The sequence below is a fragment of the Carcharodon carcharias genome, chromosome 34 (assembly GCF_017639515.1).
Source record: "Carcharodon carcharias isolate sCarCar2 chromosome 34, sCarCar2.pri, whole genome shotgun sequence".
Classification (NCBI taxonomy): domain Eukaryota; kingdom Metazoa; phylum Chordata; class Chondrichthyes; order Lamniformes; family Lamnidae; genus Carcharodon; species Carcharodon carcharias.
Genome location: NC_054500.1, coordinates 12,231,063 through 12,254,733, shown reverse-complemented (window position 1 = coordinate 12,254,733; position 23,671 = coordinate 12,231,063). Strand labels below are relative to the sequence as shown.

Genomic DNA, 23,671 nt, shown 5'->3' with positions numbered 1-23,671 from the left:
CTGCTCCCATCACCGGCTGTCTCACCAGACTCTTATTCTCTCTTCCTCTTCTGAAGACTCCTCTTGGGGTTCTGGCCCACACACTGCTGGCTCGCTGGGTGGGTGGGTGGGGGGAATGGCAGGGCGGGGACATTCTTCACGTGTGGGCCTCCTCACGAGCAAAGTTAGGACTTCCCCCCCACCCCCCCACCCTCCACCAACCTTTCCCGTCAGCAAAGGCAACATATGGGAAAAGGAGGAAGGATGGAGAGGGGGGAGGAAAAACTTGCATTTCTGTAACACCTTCCACCGCCTCAGGGCATCCTTTACAGCCAAAGAAATACTTTAGAAGTGTAGTCACTCACAATGAGATCATGGCAGATCTGTGATCGCCATATACCGCACCCATTCCCCCCCTCCTCCCCCCGCCCCATGTTCCTTGACATCTTTGATTAATTTAAAATGAACAATTGATCCAGCATCAATTGCAGTTTGTGGAAGAAAATTCTGAACGTCCACCACCCAGTGTGTGAAGAAGTGTTTCCAACTTTCACAACCGAGAGTAGGGAAGTGTCAACGCAGGAAACCCGGCAGCCATTTGGTGCACAGCAAGATCCCACAAACAGCGACATGAAAATAACCAGGTAATCTATTTTAGCGTTGTTGGTTGACAGACAGACACTGGGGAGAAGTTCCTTTCCTCTTCTTTGAAGTATTGCCACAGGATCTTTCACATCCGCCTGAAAGGGCAGGCGGTCCCCCAAAAAGGGTGAGATAAAAGAGGCAAGACGGTCAGTGGATTGGGGGTCCTGGTGCATAGGTCATTAAAATGTCATCGAAAAGCACAGAAAGTAATCAAAAAGGCTAATGGAAAGCTGGCTTTTATGTCTAGAGGGCTTGAACACAAGGTGGGGTGGGGTGTAGGAATCATGCTTCAGGTACACAAAGCTCTGGTTAGACCATACCTGTAGTTACTTGGAGCAGTTATAGGCATCACACCTTAGGAAGGATATACTGACCTTGAAGGGAGTACATTTACCAGGGAATGATACCTGAACCTTAAAGGTTAAATTACAAGGAGAGATTACACAAATTAGGTTTGCATTCCCTGGAATTTGGAAGGTTAAGGGGTGACTTGATCAGAACTTTCAAGATATTAAGGGGAGCAGGCAGAGTGGATATAGAGAAATTATTTCCACTGATTGGGGAGGGTAGGACCAGGGGGACACCATCTAAAAATTAGAGCCAGACCTTTTGGTTGTGAAAGTAGGAAACACTTCTTCACACAGAGGGTGGTAGAAGTTCGGAACTCTCTTCCACAAACTGCAATCGATGCTGGATCAATTGTTCATTTTAAATTAATCAAAGATATTAAGTATTAAGGAACATGGGCCAGGGCACAGGGGGTGGGGTGGGGGGTGGTTTAATATGGCGATCACAGATCTGCCATGATCTCATTGTAAGCAGGTTTGAGGGACTAAATGGCCTCCTTCTGTTCTAATGAATTTCTCCGCACGGGCATGGAAAACCCACGTGTGTGTATATATTTTTAAACAAAGCTTCCTGCTCCTTTAAGTTACTGTAGATATCAGCGGCACTGGGTCAGAATCCTGGATCTCCCTCCCTAGCAGCAGTGTGGGTGCAGCTTCACCACAAGGCCTGCAGCGGTTCAACCCCAACATTATTTTATCGAGGGCACTTAGGGGGTGGGCAACAAATGCTGACCATTGCCAGCAACGCTCAGATTCTGAGAATGAATTTGCAGGGCTGTGGGGTGAAAGGAGGGGAACAGTACATGGTGAACCGCTCCTTCAGAGGGCCAGCGCAGACACGATGGGACGAATGGCTTCCTTTGGCGCCTTAGGAACCATTCCATGAATAATTAAAAACAGCCCCCTACTCTCTCCCCCACATCCACCACAATGATGCCAGTGATAAACTGGGCACCAATGTCAAACAAATAAAACTATTTGAACTTCAAATTTAATCAACTTTCTCTTCAGATATTTGAAAGAGCAATTGGGCTTCAATTGTGACAAAAACGTTTTGACAGGAAGGGACAGCCTTCTTTAAACAGAAACGATTCTGTAAGGACCGTGTTGCAATAAGGTGCAATGCGGTCAAACGCTGATTTCACAAGTCCTTTCCAGGCTAATGCACACCATTAGGTTTATCAGAAACAGAGAGGAAGGCAGCTAAACTGTCACCACGTACTGCTTGAGTCCATCCTCTAGTGGCTGATTCAAGGGCAGCACTGACACTGGGCTGGGAGCTGTTTGCAAATGGCAGGAGATCTATAAGTTGTTGGAAATCCCTCAGAAAACAGAAGTGAGCTCTTGGTACAACCAGGTTGGTTCAGGAAGGTGTGGCCACGTCGATCACTGCCTTGACTTCAGAGAGGAGGTGCTCAGTTCAGGGTCCTGTTTGAGCAGGGTCTGCTGCAATAACCCATCCTCGTACTCAATCCCCACAATCTTGCACTGTGGCAGGCTCTCTTCCAGCAGAATTCTCACCAGTCCTCGGTTGTCCACAACAGGCAGGTCTGACAGGCCCAGGCGCTTTAAGTTCCTGTGGAAAACAGGCAAAGGTCAGTGACTCGTCAGAAGCCAAAGGGTAAAGCAGGCACAGGGCATGATGAAGATTGGTCATTACTTAGAACAGGCAATGCCACATGCCTCCTTGTCATCAAAGCACTGCAGGCTCTGCAGTTTTAGAGTGTCAGCCGTGTCTTAGTGGTCACACAGTCTGACCTCTGAGTTGGAAGATTGTGGGTTCAAGTCCCACTCCAGACACTTGAGTACATAATCCAGGCCGACACTCCCAGTGCAGTGCTGAGGGAGTGCTACACCATCAGAAGTGTTGTCTTTCAGATGAGATATTAAACTGTGGCCCCTTGTGTCCTCTCAGGTGGATGTAAAGGATCCCTTCGAGGAACAGGGGAGTTCTCCCTGGTGTCTTGGCCAATATTTGTCCCTCAATATCACTGAAAAACAGATTATCTGGCCATGTATCTCATTGCTTTTGAAGGGTGCTCACACCTTTGGTGAATTATACCCTTTCAGGGAAATAGTGGAGAAGACTGGGGGATAAAGCTGGTTACTAAAACAATTAAGGAGGCAAATGGTATGTTAGCCTTTATTGCAAGGGGGCTGGAGTATAAGAATAAGGAAGTCTTGCTGCAAATATACCAGATATATTCGGCGAGACCACACCTGGAATACTCTATATAGATGTGATGTCCTTACCTAAGGATAGTTACACTTGCCTTAGAGTGTGCAATAAAGATTCGTTAGATTGATTCCTGGTTTGAGAGGACTGTCTTATGAGGACCAATTGAGTAGACAGGCCTAGTTTTTAGAACCGAGAAGAATGAGGTGATCACACTGCAAACTACAAAATTCTTAAGAAATGTTGACAGGGTAGATGCTGAAAAGCTGTTTCCCCTGACTGGAGAGCCTCAAACACAGAGTCATAGTCCCAGAAGAAGGGGTTGATCATTCAAGACTCCATCGCTCTACCCTCTTTCCTCCTTTAAAAAACTGTTTAAAACCTACCTCTCTGATCAAGCTTTTAGTCGTCTCTCTCAATATCTCTTTACGTGACTCAGTCACAAGTTTTGATCAATAATACTCTTGTGAAACATCTTGAGATAATTTAGTATACAAAAGGTTCTATATAAACACAAGTTATTGTTGTTGTAAATTCGCCTGACCCAATTACCAGGCATGAACAGTCTAGTTAATACCAGATGCCTGAAAGGAAGCTTGTACTATTCCCCAGTCCCCAAAGACGTGGGTAGTCGGTCAAAATTTGCATTTCTTTCTTGGTGCAGGTTTGCAAAGTAAATTTGTGTTGATAAATAGATCAGCCTGGCTAGTTTGCATCTTTTGAAACTTATTCATTCATAGAATGTTGGCATCACTGGGTTTACTGTCCACCTCTAATTGCCCTTGAGAAGGTGGTTGTGAGCTGCCAGATGTCTTGCTAGGGCCATTTCAGAGGGCAGTTAAGAAGAGACAACCACATTGCTATGGGTCTGGAGTCACATATAGGCCAGACCAGGTAAGGAGGGCAGATTTCCTTCCCTAAAGGACATTAATGAACCAGATGGGTTTTTAACCAGAATTCAATAGTTTCCTACTCACCATTACAGACAGTGGCTTTTAATTCCAGGAATATTTAATTAACTGAAGTTAAAAACCCCAACTGCTGTTGAGGGATCTGAACTCTCATGTTTTATTAGATTATTAGTTCAAGTCTGTGGCTTATAACCCCTATATTACCATACTCGACAAATTCACGACTACATTCATGGGTGCGGGTAGGGCTGTTTCAGCAACTTAAACTAGTGAAATCAGCTTAGGCCACGCAATGGAAAGTGAATTCAGCATCACTGAGAATGAGTGGGGTCAAGGTCATGTCAAAAGGTTCAGGCAGATTCACAGAGAGCAGGGATTTCAGGCATTCTTTATACCTTCATGGGATGTGGGCGTGGCTGACAAAGCCAACATCTGTTGCCCATCCCTAATTGCCCCTGAACTGAACATTTCAGAGGGTAGCCACATTGCCATGGGTCTGGAGTCACATGTAGGCCAGGGTGGCTAAGGAGGGCAGATTTCCTTCCCTAAAGGACATTAATGAACCAGATGGATCTTTACGACAATCAATGATAATTTATATTTCAGATTTATTAATTGAATTTAAAATCCACTAGCAGCTGCGGTGAGATTTGAATCCACATCCCCACAGCATTAGCTTGGGCTTCTGGATTATTAGTCCAGTGATATTACCACTGCCTCCCCCAAGGCTGAACCCCTGTAAGCCGACAGAGAACTCAAACATCTGGCCACATCTGCGACAGGAAGATGAATCAGACGCTCTGAGCCATCCAAACTGAGGGAAACAGAGATGTGTTTGTCCTTTGAGAACATCCCATAAAGGGGCTGAAACAGGGCTGTACTCATAAACTGAAAGGAAGATTCAAGTAACTTAACAAAGCTTAAAATCTTTATTGAGCTGATGGAACTCTTTGCAACTGGAGGCTTCCCAAAATGTTTGAAGCAGGTTAAGAAGTATTTCAGATATTAGTTTAATGTTTGAAACTTTTACAATTAGTTTTGAAATCCCCTGACCTCAGTTGCTTTATTGCTACCCTCCTTCTGAAACAGCTGCACCTGAAACTGGGCTGAAAAAATGAAAGGGTTTCACAACTCCTGTTGAAAATTACTTTTGCACGGTTGCAATGCAGGAAACTTGGCAGCCAACGAGTGCACAGCAAGATCCCACAAACCGCACTGTGATTATTACCAGGTCTGTTTTGTCAGCTGTTGGCTAAGGAATAAAATTTCAGCCAGGACATGGGGTGGGGTGGGGTGGAGTGGGGGTGGGGGGAGAACTCCTGTAATCTGCTTCGCAACATGCCAGATCTTTCATGCCCACCTGAGGGGGCAGATGCCCCAGCTGACAGGCGGCACCTCTAACGGCACGGCACTCGCTAACAGTGGTCAGCCTGGACTCAGAGGTGAGAGGGGTGCCCACTGAGCCAAACCTGGCAACACCAAAGTAAAATCATCCTGTGCCAAAACGAATTAGCTGTGCGTGGCCCTGGTTGACATAACTTACTTCAGGTGGTGCAGTGAGACCAGGCCTCGCTCTGTGACTCGAGGGCACCCGGAGAGCTCTAACTCTTCAAGCGAGTCTCCAAACACATACAGCCGGCTCAGGCACCAGTCATCGATGTAGGGGCAGCTGCTCAGGTTCAAATACTTCAGTTCCTTCAAACACACTGAACAAACACAAGGGCATTAGGGAAAGAAAGAACTTGCATTTATAGATCCTCTTTCATTGCTGCAAATGTCCCAAAGCACTTTACAGCCAATGAAGTGTAGTCACTGTTAGAATCGTACAGCACAGAAGAAGGCCATTCATCCCATTGTGTCTGTGTCAGACCTTTGCTGGAATTATTCAGTTCATTCCACTCCTCTGCTCTTTCCCTACAGCACTCTTATTTTCTTTTTCCCCTCAAACATTTATCCAATTCCCTTTTGAAAGTTGCTGTTGAATCTGCTTCCACCAGCTTTTCAGGCTGCGCGTTCCTGATTCCACAAACTTGCTGTATAAGAAAACGTTTCTGCATTTCACCCCTTTACTCAACCACTTTAAACCTGGGTCCTCTAGTTATCGGCCCCTCCGCCACAGGAAACAACGCCACTCCCTCTTTACTCTAAAGTAGGAAACGCTGCAGCCAATTAGCGTACAGCAAGGTCCCACAAATAACAGTGGCCAGATCATCAGGAAGGAAAGACTTAGATTTCTATGGCGCATTTCGCAGCCTTAAGACGTCTCAAATCACTTTACAGCTACCGAAGTCCTTTCGAAGTGTAAAATAGGAAATAGGACTGACCAATTTGTGCACAGCAAGATCCCACACACACCAGCGTGCAGGTGACCAGATATTCGTTTTACAACTATTGGATGAGGACACCCAAGCTTTGGTCTTCTTCAAAGTAGTGCCATGGGATCACTTACATCCAACCGAGGGGGCAGGCAGGGCCTCAGTCTAATTTCACCTCCAAAAACCACCACCTCTGACAGTGCAGCACTACAGTGTCAGACTGGGGTGCAAGCTCTATTCTCTGGAGTGGAATCTGAAAACCACAGCCTTCTCGCTCCCAGGCGAGAGGGCTACCCAACGAGACACATCTAACACCCTAGAGATCTAATTTTTAGGGTCACAGGTTCTTACAGAGGTTGCAGTTACAGGGTAGTGGCAGGAGGCATGGAGCCCAGGCAAAGAGGCACATGCCACAAAGGGGTGGAATGTTGGCCAAGGCACTGGCAGAACTTCCCCTTCCCCTCCTCGAGTAGGATCCTTTCTAAACACCTGAAAAGGTAAACAGGCCTTCAATGTGACATCTCATCCGATTGGACAGTGGCTTTCCATCCGTGTTGTGCCAAAGGGTAGCCACATGCCATGTGGTCAAGGCCTGTAATGGGGTCAAAGGGCAGGATGATCTGACTCAGAGACAAAAGAACTAGCAACTGAGCTAATGTGGCACCTCCGCCAGTGTAGAGCAAAGTATTAAGAACATCAATTTGATTAGAAAATAAGAACATAAGAAATAGGAGCAGCAGTAGGCCATTCAGCCCCTCAAGCCTGCCCCACCTCTCAATAAGATCATGGCTGATCTGCCCCAGGCCTCAACTCCTCTTTTGTGCCAGCTCCTCATAGCCCTCAACTCCCTGATATTTCACAAATCAATCTACCTCCTCTTCCAGACATTCACTACCCTCTGAGAGAAGAAATTCCTTCGCATCTCAGTTTTAAATAAGTGCCCCTTTATTCTGTAACTATGTCCCCTAGTTCAAGATTCCCCCACTAGTGGAAACATCTCCTCAACATCAACCCTGTGATGTGTCTCCTGGTCTTTGTAACCAGAAACATAAAGTATGAGAGATTATGGTGAGTCAGGAGGGGAAATAGGAGACAGACTGAGAGCATAACAAGTTTTGCATTTATATAGCACCTTTTAACATAGTTAAACATTGCAAGGTGTCCAACAGAAGCATTACCGAAGAAAAATTAGATACCGAGCCATTAAAGGAGATACTGGGACAAGTGACCAAAAACTTGGTCAAAGAGGTAGGTTGCAAGCAACATCTTTAAGGAGGGGAAGAGGTAGAGAGAGAGCGAGAGAGAGAGAGAGAGAGAGAGAGATTTAGGGAGGGAAATCCAGAGGCAGCTGAAGGAATTGCCGCCAATGGTGGAACAATGGAATTTGTGGATGATCAGAGGCCAGGACTGGTGCAGTGTGTGTGGGGGGGGTGGTTATGGGGCTGGACGAGGTTGCAGAGGGGGTAAAGCCATGGAAGGATTTGAAAACAAGGGTGAAAATTTTAAAATTGAGCTGCCCGGTTGCCTGGAAAAAAATCACTGATCTGGTAAAACGCGTCAGCAGATTTGCCATGTATAATGAGTGGCCCAGCTGTGGCACAGTACCAGGCAGGCCAGGAAACATCCAGGATTCAGCCCCGGCCTGTGCCAATTAAAACTGCTCTCAGCCAAAGCAAAAGGGTTACAGTTGTGTCCTGTGGCCGTGGTAAGTGTGGGCAAAATGAGAATGCGCCTACTTCTCACCCCCACCCTACTGGTGGTGAGTGTGGGTGTCAAGGCGAAGATAAAATGCAACTCAGCTGCAATGCTCTCCACGCCAACACCATTCACAGGAAGAAGCATGACCACTTGGATGACCAATAGCTATGGCTGCGAAACTCCAAAAGCAGAGTAAAAGACTTGTATTACCATAACACCTTTCACAAGTTTGCACCCCAAGGCACATTACAGCCAATGAAGTACTTTTTGACGTGTAGTTGCTGTTGTAATGCAGGAAACGCAGGAGCCAATTTACGCAGAGAAAGCTCCCACAAACAGAAATGAGATAAATGACCAAATTCTAACGTGGGTAGCACTCTCACCTGTGTTAGAAGATTTGTTAAGTCACTGAACATTCGCCTGGCAAAGGAAGAAGCTGGAGACAGACAGTCTTCAACATAGGTTTATTCAGGAAACCCAGTGTTACATAAGTAATCACATAAATGCGGACTACTTTTTGCCTCCTCTCTCTCCCAGGTGGAAACTGGTTCTTATATAAGTGCCCTAACCTTTCCCTGATTCGTATCAGTAGCCCTTAATCCCAACTAGAGCATGCACTCAATTGTCACAGCATTTGCTACATTAACAAGGTTATGGGTTCAACCCCCACTTCAAAAACTTGAGTTTAAAATCCCACGCTGATACTCCTGGTGCAGTACTGAGGGAGTGCTGCACTGGTGCTCTTTTTTTGGGTGAGACACGAAACCCAAGGAGCTATCTGCCCTCTCAGGTGGATGCAAAAGGTCCAGTGAAACCATTTTGAAGTTGAGTTGGGGACGTCTGCTCAGTGTCCGGGTCAATATTTATTCTTCAATCAACGTCACAGAAACAGATTATCAGGTCATTATCACATGGCCCGTTTGTGGGAGCTTGTGTGAATTGGCTGCCACTTTTCCTACATAACAACAGTGACGACACTTTCCAAGTGGCTCATTGGCTGTAAAGTGCTTTGGGACGTCCTAAGGTTGTGAAAGGTGCTACATAATTCAAGTCTTTCTTCTTTTCTAGTGGAAACAGGAGAGAGAAACTTGGCTGCGAACCTTTTGAGTGATAGATGTGGCTAACTTCACTCATCCCTCACCTAAATTCTCCATCCCGTCATAGGTCATCAAGGTGCCGCTGGCATCGACTGCTTCGAGTGGGACATCTTTGAGATTCAGGAAATCCCAGCTGAACTTGCCCCTTCCATCTGCCCGGAACCATTCCTCCTGCCCTGCAAACCTGCAAACAAGACGGGTCTGCATCATTGCCTGGGACTTAGCCAAGGCCACAGTGAACCACAGGCATTCACAACATACAAGGGAGCCGATTGTATCTGTGCCGACTCATTGCCAGGGCTATCCAAAATTAATCCCAGCGCCCCATGCACTCCCAATAGTCCTGGCTCTTTGAATGCAAAACACTGCAGATGCTGGAGATCTGAAACACAAACGGAAAATGCTAGAAATACTCAGCAGGTCTGAAAGCAACTGCAGAGAGAGAAACAAGAGTGGTCGTTTTATATTTAACCTTTCATCAGAACTGAGAAAATGTTGGAGATGAAATGCGTTTAGCCAAGGACAGAGGCAGCAAAATGGCGGAAATGGGGAGCAAGAGTGCTTAAGAATCAGTTCCAGCTCCTGCCAGCATTTATTGCCCATCCGTAACTGTCCACGTTCAGAGAGCAATTTGCTTTTTAAAGAGTCAACCTGTCCGGAGTCACCTGTAGGCCAGACTAGGTAAGGACGGCAGATTTCCTTCCCTAAAGGACATTAATGAACTAGATGGGTTATGACAATCGGCAATGGTTTCATGGTCGTCATCAGACTTTTAATTCCAGATTTTTTTTAAAATCGAGCTCAAATTTCACCATCTGCCATGGTGGGATTCAAACCCACGCCCCCACAGCATTACCCTGAGTGTCTGGAATATTGGCCCAGTCACAATGCCACTATACCACCGCCTCCCCCTACATAGCACCATCAATGTTATAAAATAACTCAAGGCACTTCATAAAGTAAAGTATGACACCGAACCACATCAGGAGGTATTAGGGCAGGTGGCCAAAAGTTTGGTCAAACAGGTTGGTTTTGGGGAGGTCAACCAGGAGCCTTAGAATAAAACTCTTAATTCCTGCTGCCGCCTGGAAAGGCATCGGGAACGGCTGTGCGTACACACTTGGCCCATACTGCGGCCGCCGGCACACGCGCAGCTGATCCTGACGTCTGTCCGGTGACAGGAGCAGCTGCGGCGCATGCAGAGCTGCAAAGCATCAAAACCCTCTTCAAATTTCTTCTTCACTATTGGGAATGAACTTGTTGGATTTGCAATGCATCGCAGATGTACAAAATGGAACTTGGAGTAATCAAGTCGCGAGGTAACAAAGGCATGGGCGAGAGTTTCAGCAGGAGATGAGCCAGGGCAGGGGGTGGGGGGGTCAGGCAGTGTCGCAGAGGTGAAAATAGGCAGTCTTACTGATAGCCAGCAGAATGCAAAGTAGTCATCTGTGGCTTGCTCCATAAGGTAGATGTCCAAGAGCTGGTCACCAACAACTTGTATTTGTATAACGCCTTTAACATAACGAAACGTCCCAAGACACTTCACAGGAACATTATAAAACAAAATTTGACTGAGCCACATAGGGAGCTATTAGGACAAATGAGCAAAGGTTTGGTCAAGGGGGTAGGTCTTCTGGAGTGTCTTAAAGGAGGAAAGCAAGGTAGAGAAGTGGAGAGCCGTATTCCAGGCAACTGAAGGCACAGTGTGCCAATGGTGGAGCAATTAAAATTGGCATGGCACCTCGGACAGGAACATGCTGTATGAAGGGAAATTGAATTCTATTGTATATTCTGTAATTTTTGAATTTGGAATGTTTTGCATTTCTGTATGCCTGACATGGAATGTATATTGTAAATATGAACAGAATTAAAACTGTATGGAGACATCTAAGACTGGAACACTATGGAGACAGGTTGAATTTTATGGCACATTCTGTAATTTTCAAGTTAAAATGTTTCGTACTGTACTTTTTACAAATTTTATGTATTAAATATATTTTTTGGGGAAAAAAAAACTTTAAATCAGGATTGCTCAACGGGCCAGGCTTAGGTGAATGCAGATATCTCAGAGAGCTGTAAGCCTGGGGGAGATTACGGAGATAGGGAGGGTGCAAAGGCCAACAAGGGGATTTGAAAGCAAAGAAAGAAAATTTTAAAATTGAGCCATTGCTTAACCTGGAGTCTGTGTTGGCCAGCAAGCACAGGGGTGATAGGCGAACAGGATTCGCTGCAAGTTAGGACACGGGGAGCAGAGTTTTGGTCAAAGTGGATCAAAGCTCCGGACAGGGTCAACATTCATCTGGGAACCAGGTATAACCCGAACAATGTCCCCATGGGGCAGTGATGGGGAATTTCCTACCAGATGGAGTGGGTGAGGGGAATAGCATAGATCCATTTAAATAGAAGCTAGATAAATAGATCAGGCAGAATGGATTAGATTACACGAACAGAGTGAGATGAAGTAAGGAGGGAGAAAGCTCATGTGGAGCACAAATACTGGCATAGACCCATTGAAATGAATGGACTCTTTCTCTGCTGTAAATGCTAAATAATATCCATCTGAAATGTCCATCTACATTAAGGGGGAGGCAAATAGGTGTGGTAATATCACTGGAACAGAAATACAGATGCCCAGGTTAATGCCCTGGGGATGCAGGTTCAAATCCCACCAGGGCTGCTGGTTGAATTTAAATTCAATTAATAAATTTAAAAATCTGGAATTAAAAGCTAGTCTCAGTAATGGTGGCCATGAAACCATTGTTGAATGTCATAAAAAGCTAGGTTCATGAATGTCCTTTAGGGAAGGAAATCTGCCATCCTTACCTGGTCTGGCCTACATGTGACTCCAGACCCACAGCAATGTGGTTGACTCTTAACTGCCCCTCTGAAATGGCCGAGCAAGACACCACTCACTTGTATCAAGCTGTTACAAAAAGTCTGACTGCAGCGGTTCAAGGTAGGTAGATCACAACCACCTTCTCAAGAGCAATTAGGGATGGGCAATAAGTGTCACCCACATCCTGTGAACAAATAAAGAAAAAAATGTGTCAGCGATCGTTCAGATTTATGGCCCACAGCACCGGAAGGAATACACTATGACATACCGTACAGCTCCTCTCTGCTGCAGGATGTAGTAAGCTGCAGCAACATAAATGCCATATGTTCTCTGGGTGTATCCATAGTATCTGTAACAGAGAGAAAAGTTGCAATTACACGGTGCCTTTCACGAGCTTTCACTGACAGAGGCCATTTGGCCCATCGTGCCTGTGACATTGGTAATAAATCCCACTCCCCTGCTCCTTCCCCATAGGCCTACAAGATCTTTCCATTCAACTATTTATTCAATTCTCTTTTGAACATTAGACTTGAATCTGCTTCCACCACTCCCGCTCCTTCCCCCCACCTCTCGTTTTCAGGCAGTACATTCCAGGGCACAATATCTCACTGTGTAAAACAAACAACTATCCCATGATGTTACTTCTGGTTCTTTTCCAATTTTCTTCAATCTATGTCCTCTGGTTGTCTATTTCACCACCACTAGAAACAGTATCTTCTTATTTATTCTATTAAAATCATTTATGATTTTGAACACCTCTTCTAAATCCCCTCTTAACCTTCCTTGGTCGAAAAAGAACAATCTGAGCTTCTCCGGTCTCGCCCATCAACCATAATCCCTCATCCCTGGTCCCATTTTAGTAAATCTCCTCCGCACCCTCTCCAAGGCCTTGACATCTTTCCTAAAGGGTGGTGCCCAGAATTGAACACAATACTCCAGCTGAGGCCTAACCAGGGCTTTTTCAAAAAGTTTATCATTAGCTTACAATGTTCCAATGGGGAGACAGTGGCATAGTGGTAATGTCGCTGGAGGCAGGTTATTGCTTTGGGGACACAGGTTCAAATCCCACCACAGCGCGAGTGGTTAGGATTTGGAATGTACTGCGTGTTAAAGTGGCAGATACAGATTTAATTGTAACCTTCAAAACGGAATTGGATAAACACGTGAAGGAGAAAATGTTACAGGGATGGGGGAAAGAGCAGGGAAGTGGAACTAACTGGACTGCTCTTTGAAAGGGCTGGCATAGACTTGATGGGTCAAATAGCCTCCTTCTTAGTCAGAACATCAGGGAGAACTAATCTGATAGTATTCAAAATAAAACCTTGGGATATTTTACAAGCAGTTGAGGGGGCAGACAGGGCCTCAGTTTAACATCTCACTCAAATGGGTGCCATTTCTGACAGGGCAGCACTGTGAGTGTCAGCCCATATGCTCAAGTCTCTGGAGTGGTGTTTGAACCCTAACGCTTCTGCCTTTGAGGCAGGTGTGTGACCCAAAGAGCAACCGCTGACACTCAGCGGTACTGAGGCCAGCACCTCAAGCCAAGCACTGGCTGAGACCACGGCACGGACCGGGCTGGAATCACTGACCTCTACATGGTTTCAGTGCATGTTCTCACTGAGCCATCAGGGACCTGGCCTGTTTCTGCACTGGCAAGCTAGATAGTCATCAATCTGAATAACACCCCTCCTCCACCCTCCACACAATTAACTGCGTTTCCGGAAACAGGATCTGGATAAATCAGGAAACATACCACTGGATAACAGGAAGCTTCAACCCTTTACACTCCAATTGCCTTTTGCAGTTTTTGTCTTTTGGACATGAGACATTAAAACTGAGGTACTGGTTCAGGTAGGGTCAAGGATCCATGAACAGCATTTCAAGGATGAGCAGGGGTGTTCTTCCCTGTGTCCCAGTCAATATTTATCCAGCAACCCAACATCACTAAAACAGTCATTTATCCCACGACACTCTATGGGAGCTTGCTGTGCACAGATTGGCTGCTGCGTTCCCTACAGTGACTATGTATGCTTCAAAACTTCTTTCATTGTCTGTAAAGTGTTTTGGGACAGCCTGAGGGTCCTGAAAGGTGCTGTACGAACATATGAATTAGGGGCTGGAGTAGGCCCTACGAGCCTGCTCGGTCACTCAATAAGATCATGGCTGATCTTATATATAAATGGAAGTTCTGTTTCCCCTTTCTTGTTCCTAAAACTTTAGTTAGGCTGTTATACCACACAGGCTGCAAAGTTAACTTCAAGAGTCCCCAAGGACCAACAAGCTCTGGAATCTACTGGTCCATCTGTCAAAATCTGAGCGCAGTAATCACAGTGGTTCTCTCCTTGCGCTTACAGAGTCCCCTCTCTCTAAAAGCTCTCCATCTATGTTTCGATTTTGCTCCAGTTTCGCTGCTTTGTTTGTAGGTTCTCTCTTGCCCATCACCACCACCGCCAACCTCTCTCTTTTAAGACTCTGTCCACATCAAATTGTCCTGGGCCTCATTCGGTGCAGCTCAGCACCAACCAGGGCCAACCCCGAGACGTGACAGCCGACAGCACCGTACGGTGTAGTGTGGTGGTGGGGGGGGGGGGGGGGGGGGGGAATCACCATCATCCCCAGCCAGAAACTTTGTAACAGATAATTTAAAGATGATTTAAAGCTGATCCCTGGAGGTTACAGAGTCTTTCTTCCCAGACCCCAATTGGCCATCACAGCATCCGAACCATATAAAACACTAGTTAGGCAGCATTTGGGGTACTGGGTACAGTTCTGTTCACCGCACTCGGGGAAAGGTGTGGGCGCACTGGAGAGGGGGTACAGAGGAGATTTACGAGCATGTTGCCTGGACTGAAGAATTTTAGTTAAGAAGAAATATTGGATAGGCTGGGGTTGTTTTCTTTGGAACAGAGGCAGCTAAGGGAGACCTAATTGAAATGTATAAAATCATGAGGGGTCTAGATAGGGTGGACAGGAAGGCCCTACTCCCCTTGGTTGAGGGGGTCCCGTAACCAGGAGGATTTAGGGAAGAGGTAGGAGGTTTAAAGGGGATTCCAGCGGAATTATTTTCACCCCAAGGGGTGGTGAGGATCAGTGCCTGAAAGGGAGGTACAGGCAAAAACCCTAATTACATTTAAAAAGTACTTGGATGTGCACTTGAAATGCCGAAACCTACAAGGCTACAGGCCAAGGGCTGGAAGGTAGGATTAGGCTGGAGGGATACTTGTCGGCTGGCACAGACACAGCGGACCGAATGGCCTCCTTCTGTGTTGTAAATTTCCATGATTCTAGTAACACTTGAATCCCCAGCCCAGGTCCTGAACTGGATACGCAGAACTGGAACCTGTTCACTTGGCCCCAGTGTCTCATGGTCATTTGCCTGCTCCGTTGTCAAGGAGACACCATCCAGTCTCAGCGAGCATGCTCCCGCTCGGCTTGTTAGTGAGAGAAGCGAGAGCTGGTGCATCTGGCAACAGCATCATCAGCAACCTAACAGCTCCAGCGGCACATCAACCACGGCAGTGACACTTTACAGGGAGTCCGTGGAATTCTTACAGCACAAGATAGAGCCCATAGTTGTTGGGGGGGGTGGGGTAGGGAGGGAGGAGGGTGCGTGGTGGGTGTCCACAGACTGTGCTTCTCAGCACAGCCCTAGTGAGGTGAACAAATGGCGCCTTCCATTTGAACGCTGACCTCTGGTAAGAATCAAAACTCTGTCACACCCACCCCCACAACTCCATGGGAACTCTCAAACCATGTAAATGCATCCTCCCATTCCAAAGCACAGTGCGTTTCTGAAATGAATGAAATACTTGCGCCTTCCAAAATCTTGAGGACATCCCAAGGCCTGTTACAGCCCGCTTACGAATTGTAGCCACTATTGGAAAGCAGCTGTAAAATCGCCATGGTACAACCAGAACTCTTGTTCTCTGGATTTAGTCCTGTAAAATAACCACTATACTACCAAACCCCACTGTTTGGGCACTGATTATACACAGTAGATTATAACAAATATTATAGTGTTAATGGGCAGCACTTTCATCTGAGTCAGATAGGGTTGCCAACCTTCCAGGATTGGCCTGGACTATCCAGGAATTGAAGATCGATCTCCAGGACACTGCTGTGTGCAGCCCTGGAGATAAATCATCGGGACATTAAAAAAGATTGTCTTTTTCAAAATTTTCTTTGAACATTTCTCTTTACCAGATATAAAAATATTGAAAATGGGGGAAAAAAAGGCTGTTTGGCTGACAGTCAAGCACCCTCCAATTGGGTAATGAGTCTTTTTGCTTTCCGATTGGCGTGGGAAGGCCGTACGTCACAAGGATGGACGTGTTGGCTGCAGCGTAGGGGCGAGTCATGTGATGAAAACTCCAACCCAATAGTCAGAAGGCTGGTGGGCTTCAAACCCCACTCTAGGGATCTGAGCTCAAAATCCAGGCTGGCGCTCCCAGAGCAGTACTGAGGGAGTGCTGCACTTCCGGAGATGCTGCCTTTTGGATGAGACGTTAAGCCGAGGCTCCAACTGCCCCCTCAGGTGGATGTAAAAGATCCCACAGCACTATTTCGAAGAAGAGCAAGGGACTTCCCCCGCCCCCCACCCCACCCCCCCCCACCCCCCCACGTTTCTGGCCCGTATTTATCCATCAATCCACATCAGTACAACAGGTGATCCGGTCAGTATCACGTCGTTGCTTGCGGGATCTTGCTGTGTAAATTGTCTGCCACATTTCCTACATTAGAACAGTAACTACACTTAAAAAGTGGCTGCAAGGCGCTTTGGGACACCCTACGGTCCTGAAATGGAAATCTTTTTTTGTACGACCGGTCCCATACAGGGTCCCCAAGGAACCACTTGTGACAGATTGGCTCAGGCAGCGTCTGTGGAGGGAGAAACGGAGTGAATCTTTCTTGCTGACGACCTTTCACTCAAAGGTCATTGACTTGAAATGCTAACTCGGTTTCTCTCTCCACAGATGCTACCTGAACTGCTGAGTTTTCCCAGCATTTTGTGCTTTTATTTCGGATTTCCAGTGTCTGCAGTATTTTGCATTTGTTTTCTGTTAGCCAAACAGAACTTACCCGTTTTTCCTCCGCAGGTTCCAATTTCGAAACGCAATGCTCCAGTTGAAAAGGTTTTCAATGTCAAAAAAGCGTTCGTAAAGTTTCAGGAGCCAACGCTGTGCCCAATGACCTGGTGCCAGCTTGGAGGAGTCACTGTGTGCCCAGCATCCATGTGGCACCAAAAGCTGATACGCACCAACCTAAAATTAAACAGAAGATTATTCAGCGTTATCAGAACTGACCAGTAACAGAGACTGCCCGCTCCCCCACACCGACCAGTAACAGAGACTGCCCACTCCCCCACACTGACCAGTAACAGAGACTGCCTGCTCCCTAACACTGACCAGTAACAGAGACTGCCCGCTCCCCCACACTGACCAGTAACAGAGACTGCCCGCTCCCCCATACTGACCAGTAACAGAGACTGCCCGCTCCCCAATACTGACCAGTAACAGAGACTGCCTGCTCCCCCACACTGACCAGAAACAGAGACTGCCCGCTCCCCCATACTGACCAGTAACAGAGACTGCCCGGTCCCCCACACTGACCAGTAACAGAGACTGCCCGCACCCCAACACTGACCCCTAACAGAGACTGCCCCCTCCCCCACACTGACCAGTAACAGAGACTGCCCCCTCCCCCACACTGACCAGTAACAGAGACTGCCCGCTTCTCCACTCTGGGAAGGGGGGCAATCTCTGTGTCACTGGTTAGTGGGGGTGTGGCAGTCCGTGTGTTACAGGTTAGTGTGGGGGAGGGATCAGTTTCTGTGCTGATGGTCAATGTGGGGTGGGAGACAGTCAGTGTCCCCTCCTCCACACTGACTAGTAACAGAGGCTGACCCCTCTGCCACACTGACCTTTAACTAACAGACACTGACCTCCTCCCCCCACACTGACCAGTGAACACAGAGACTGACCCCCTCCCCTGTGCTGACCAGTAACACAGGGACTGCCCAATCTGCCACACTGTCCAATAATACAGATTGCTGGGGCGGGGCTGTGGGTCATGGTGGGTCCATAAGCTCGGGGGCTGGGTCTCTGGGCTGGGGGCAGGTCTCTGAGCCGGGGTCTGTGTGACAGGGCCGGGGGGCAGAGTCTCTGGGCCGGGTCTGTGTGATGGAAACGGGGTCGGGGTCAGTGTGACGGAGATGGGGACGGGGTCTCTGGGCCGGGGTCTGTGTGACGGGGCCGGGGGCTGGGTCTCTGGGCCGGGGTCTGTGTGATGGTGGTTGACAGGGCCCTCAACTGTGTCCGGCCCATCTTCCGTGCATTTGCCCTCACACCTTCCTCTTCCTTCCAGAAACAGGATAGGGTCCCCCTTGTCCTCACTTATCACCCCACCAGCCTCCACATTCAAAGGATCATCCTCCGCCATTACCACCAACTCCAGCATGATGCCACCACCAAACACATAATCCCTTCACTCCCCCGGCGGCATTCCGTAGGGATCGTTCCCTCCAGGACACCCTGGTCCACTCCTCCATCACCTCCTACACTCCAATCCCCTCCCACGGCACCTTCTCATGCAACCGCAGAAGGTGCAACACCTGCCCCTTTACTTCCCCTCTCCTCACTGTCCAAGTGCCCAAACACTTCTTTCCCTCAATTTAGTCTACTGCATTCGCTGCTCCCAATGCGGTCTCCTCTACATTGGAGAGACCAAACGCAGACTGGGTGACCGCTTTGCAGAACACCTTCGGTACTGTCTGCAAGCATGACCCAGACATCCCTGTCACTTGCCATTTCACCACCTCACCCTGCTCTCATGCCCACATGTCCGTCCTTGGTCTGCTGCAATGTTCCAGTGAAGCTCAACGCAAACTGGAGGAACAGCACCTCATCTTCCGACTAGGCACTTTACAGCCTTCCGGGCTGAATATTGAGCTCAACAATTTTAGACCTATCACTGGCCCTCTATCCAGCTCTACCCTCCCCCCCCGCCACCTTAAACCAGCTTATATTTCACCTCTCTTCTATTTTTACTTAGTTCTGTTGAAGAGTCATATGGACTCGAAACGTTAGCTGTGTCCCTCTCCGCAGATGCTGCCAGACCTGCTGAGTTTTTCCAGCTATTTCTATTTTTGTTTTGGATTTCCAGCATCCGCAGTTTTTTGCTTTTATCTGTGTGATGGGCACAGGGACGGGGTCTCTGGGCCGGGGTCTGTGTGACGGAGACGGGGTTGGGTCTCTGGGCCGGGGCCAAGGGCGGGGTCTGTGGGACATGGACGGGGTCTCTGGGCCAGGACAAGGGTGGGCTCTGTGGGACGTTGGCGGGGTCTCTGGGCTGGGGTCTGTGTGACGGAGCCGGGGGCAGGGTCTCGAGCCGGGGGCGGGTCTCTAGGCCAGGGTGTGTTTGACGGCGGCGGGGTCTCTGGGCCGGGGCTGAGGGCGGGGTCTCTCAGCTGGGGTCTGTGTGACGGAGCTAGGGCCGGGTCTCTGGGCCGGGGTCTGTGTGATTGGGCCGGGTACGGAGTCTGTGTGACGAGAACGGGATCTCTGAGATGGGGATAAAAGAAAAGAACTGCAGATGCTGGAAATCCAAAACAGAAACAAAAACAAAAATATCTGGAAAAACTCAGCAGGTCTGGCAGCATCGGTGAAGAGGAACACAGTTAACGTTTCGAGTCCTCATAACCCTTCAACACAACTAAGTAAAAATAGAAAAGGGGTGAAATATAAGCTGGTTTAACGGGGGAGGGGGGGGGGGTTTGGAACAAGAAGAGCTAGGTAGAGGGCCAGTGATAGGTGGAGAAAACCAAAATATGTCACAGACAAAAGGACAAAGAGGTGTTGAAGGTGGTGATATTATCTAAGGAATGTGCTAATTAAGGGTAGAAAGCAGGACGAGCAAGGTACAGATAGCCCTAGTGGGGGTGGGTGGAGGGAAGGGATCGAAATAGGCTAAAAGGTAGAGATAAAACAATGGATGGAAATACATTTAAAAATAATGGAAATGGGTGGGAAATGAAAAATCTATATAAATTATTGGAAAAAACAGAAAGGAAGGGGAAAAAACGGAAAGGGGGTGGGGATGGAGGAGAGAGTTCATGATATAAAATTGTTGAACTCAATATTCAGTCCCGAAGGCTGTAAAGTGCCTATTCGGAAGATGAGGTGCTGTTCCTCCAGTTTGCATTGAGCTTCACTGGAACAATGAAGCAAGCCAAGGACGGACATGTGGGCATGAGAGCAGGGTGGAGTGTTGAAATGGCAAGCGACAGGGAGGTCTGGATAATGCTTGCAGACAGACCGAAGGTGTTCTGCAAAATGGTCACCCAGTCCGGTGGTGGCATCATGCTGGAGTTGGCGGAAATGGCAGAGGATGATCCTTTGAATGCGGAGGCTGGTGGGGTGATAGGTGAGGACAAGGGGGACCCTATCACCTCACCAGCCTCCTCAAAGGATCATCCTCCGCCATTTCCGCCAACTCAACCAAACACATCTTCCCTACACTCCCCACCCCCCCCCGGTGGCATTCCGCAGGGATCGTTCCCTCCTGGACACCCTGGTCCACTCCTCCATCACCCCCTACACCTCAACCCCCTCCCACGGCACTTTCCCATGCAACCGCAGAAGGTGTAACACCTGACTCTTTACTTCCCCTCTCCTCACTGTCCAAGGGCCCAAACACACCATTCAAGTGAAGCAGCATTTCACTTGCACTTTCCTCAACTTAGTCTACTGCATTCGTTGCACCCAATGCGGTTTCCTCTACATTGGAGAGACCAAACGCAGACTGGGTGACCGCTTTGCAGAACACCTTCGGTCTGTCCGCAAGCATGACCCAGACCTCCCTGTCGCTTGCCACTTCAACACACCACCCTGCTCTCATGCCCACATGTCCGTCCTCGGTGCACTGGTGCATTGTTCCGGTGAAGCTCAACGCAAACTGGAGGAACCGCACCTCATCTTCCGACTAGGCACTTTACAGCCTTCCGGACTGAATATTGAGTTCAACAATTTTAGCTCATGAAATCGCTCCTCCATCCCCACCCTGTTTCCGATCCCCCCCTTTTTTCCAATAATTTATATAGATGTTTTCATTTCCCACCTATTTCCATGATTATTAAATGTATTTCCAACCATTGTTTTATCTCTACCTTTCAGCCTATTTCGATCCCTTCCCCCCATCCCCACTAGGGCTATCTGTACCTTGCTTGTCCTGCTTTCTACCCCTAATTAGCACATTCCTTAGATAATATCACCACCTTCAACACCTCTTTGTCCTTTTGTCTGTAACATCTTTTGGTTATCTCCACCTATCACTGGGCCTCTATCCAGCTCTACCTGTCCCACCCCCTTAAACCAGCTTATATTTCACCTCTCTTCTCTTTTTACTTAGTTCTGTTGAAGAGTCATACGGACTCGAAACGTTAACTGTGTTCCTCTCTGCAGATGCTGTCAGACCTGCTGAGTTTTTCCAGCTATTTTTGTTTTTGTCTCTGGGCTGGGGTCTGTGTGACGGAGCCGGGGGCGGGGTCTCTGGGCTGGGGGCGGGGTCTCTGGGCTGGGGGCGGGGTCTCTGGGCTGGGGCCTGTGTGACGGAGCCGCGGGCGGGGTCTCTGGGCTGGGGGCGGGGTCTCTAGGCCGGGGTGCGTATGACGGGGGCGGAGTCTCGGGGCCGGGGCCGGGGGCGGGATCTGTGGGACAGGGGGCGGGATTTGTGGGACAGGGGGCGGGGTCTCTGGGACGCGGCCTGGGTCTCTGAGCCGGGAATTGTCGATCGGCCGGACTCTCTTTGCAGCGATCGCCCCGCGGGCAGAAGCTGCGGACGGGGTCTCCTCTATCCCAGGGAGAGCGCGCGTTCCAGTGCCGGTTCCCTACCGTTCCCCGTGAGGAGAGCGCAGCCCAGCGGCCCAGCACCGCCGCCGTCATTCCTCACCACCGCGCCAATGAGGCTGCGTCCAGCGCAAGAGTGGCCCTTTTACTCACTGGCAGTGGTGTTGGGAGGAGGTATTCACTGTAGCGCCGCTAGCGGCAGGAGGACTGAATTGTTCAGCTCTCAGCAGCAGTCAGGGCGTGAATTAGACCATTGGCAGGCTAGCCCTCTGATTAACTCTTCAAACTTTTGCAAAAGAGTAAAATAATAAGCAGCCCTTTATTTATTGGTGTGTTATCCTTCAGCAACAGTCCCACTAAACTCTCCCAGACCAACTCCAACCTGTACTGACAATTTGTCAGTTGACAAGTAAACACTTTCCTCTTGTGAAGGAGTTATCACTAGGAAACGAAGATTGCCTTTCTATAACACCTTTCACAATTTCAGAATGTCCCAAAGCATTTTACAGCCAGCGAAGTAATTTTTCCAAGTGTAGCCACTTATTATGTAAGAAGTGTGACAGCCACTTTGCGCACAGCAAGCTCCACAAACAGAAATTTGATAATGACCAGATATTTTTTTTTGTGTGACGTTTGAGGGATAACCGACCTGCTCTGCTTTGAAATAGTGCCATGGGATCTTTTACATCCACCCGAGCAGGCAGATGGGGCCCCAGTACCATAACACCCCATCCAAAAAATGACACCTCTGACAGTGCAGCACACCCTCAGTACGACAAGCATGTGCAATGCTTTCTGAAGTTGTCCTTTCAAATATTTTTAGCAAAGCACAAAAGCTTGTCACATAAAAATAGGGCTTGTGCCTTCCTTGTCATGACCCATGGGTCAACAACTCTCTCAGGGCTGGTTTAATTGAGATACCTCAAGAGTGAAGACCAAGGAAAAAAATGGCAAACACTCTGGGCTCAAAGTCCACCCACCTGACATCCAAGGTGTCGTCTTTCGAATGAGACGTTAAACTGAAACCCCAAGTGCCCTTTCGATTGGATGCAGAAGACCCAGTGACACTATTTCGAAGAGCAGAAGAGTTACTCCTGGTGGCCTGGCCAATATTTATCCCTCATACATCACCAAAACAGAGTATCCAGACACTATCTCTGCTGTTTTGTGGGGAAGCTTGCTGTGTGCAAATTGACTACCAGGTTTCAGACATTAACTACTTGTGTAGTTATTGTTGTAGTCAGTTGTAGAACACTTTGCAAGACCCTGAGATTGTGAAGGCATTATATAAATGCAATCTTGTTTCTCATCTATAAACCTCCTTTCCCTCATTTTTGGTCACGCTTGGGTCACAACCACACCCCTCCCCACCCCCCACATTTGTAAACAACTTATATCTGCATTTCTTATAGGAAAATTGTATGTCAACTTTCACTGTCACAGACTGATCCAAAACATTTTCATCTGCCTTTATTTCCTTTAAGTGCCTTCAATTTCTAATGACTCAACAGAGCTGACAAGCTAAACTGTTTCAGACAAGGGAACCATCCAGGTAAGAGTGTGTTCCAGACTGAAAACCCTCCCTTACACCATATTCTCATCAGGAATGGGAAATAAAGTAGAGCGAATGAAGACAGGGAATGGAATCAAGGTCTCACGAGCAAGACCCTCAGCATCATGACCTGGTGTTAAATCACACCTTCAGAAGTGAAACGCTATCTGAAAACAAATTGCAGAATGTTACAAAACGATCATACTTTTCATAATATTATTGTGGGTTATTTGTGTATGAAATTTGCATTTTAAGGTAAGTGGAGAGGTGTTT

At 47.9% G+C, this 23,671-nt stretch overlaps 1 protein-coding gene across 1 annotated transcript; it reads right to left on the bottom strand.

Annotated features, from left to right (window-relative positions):
• Window positions 1-1,392: 1,392 nt before the first annotated feature.
• dmac2 (distal membrane arm assembly component 2) lies at window positions 1,393-21,990 on the bottom strand. The gene is made up of 6 exons (XM_041179337.1): window positions 21,892-21,990; window positions 17,084-17,265; window positions 12,273-12,353; window positions 9,213-9,352; window positions 5,602-5,764; window positions 1,393-2,547 (listed from the first exon to the last, which is right to left on the bottom strand). The coding sequence occupies exons 1-6, from the start codon at window positions 21,940-21,942 to the stop codon at window positions 2,358-2,360; spliced, it is 807 nt and encodes a 268-aa protein (XP_041035271.1). The 5' UTR covers window positions 21,943-21,990; the 3' UTR covers window positions 1,393-2,357.
• Window positions 21,991-23,671: the final 1,681 nt, after the last annotated feature.

Excerpts from the sequence above, each read along its gene's own strand:
- dmac2 (XM_041179337.1), bottom strand. The coding sequence starts at position 21,942 with ATGACGGCGGCGGTGCTGGGCCGCTGGGCTGCGCTCTCCTCACGGGGA. Across the intron at positions 12,354-17,083 it reads AACCTGCGGAGGAAAAACGG|ATACTATGGATACACCCAGA; the intron begins GTAAGTTCTGTT and ends TCTCTGTTACAG. Across the intron at positions 9,353-12,272 it reads CAGCAGAGAGGAGCTGTACG|GTTTGCAGGGCAGGAGGAAT; the intron begins GTATGTCATAGT and ends TCTTGTTTGCAG.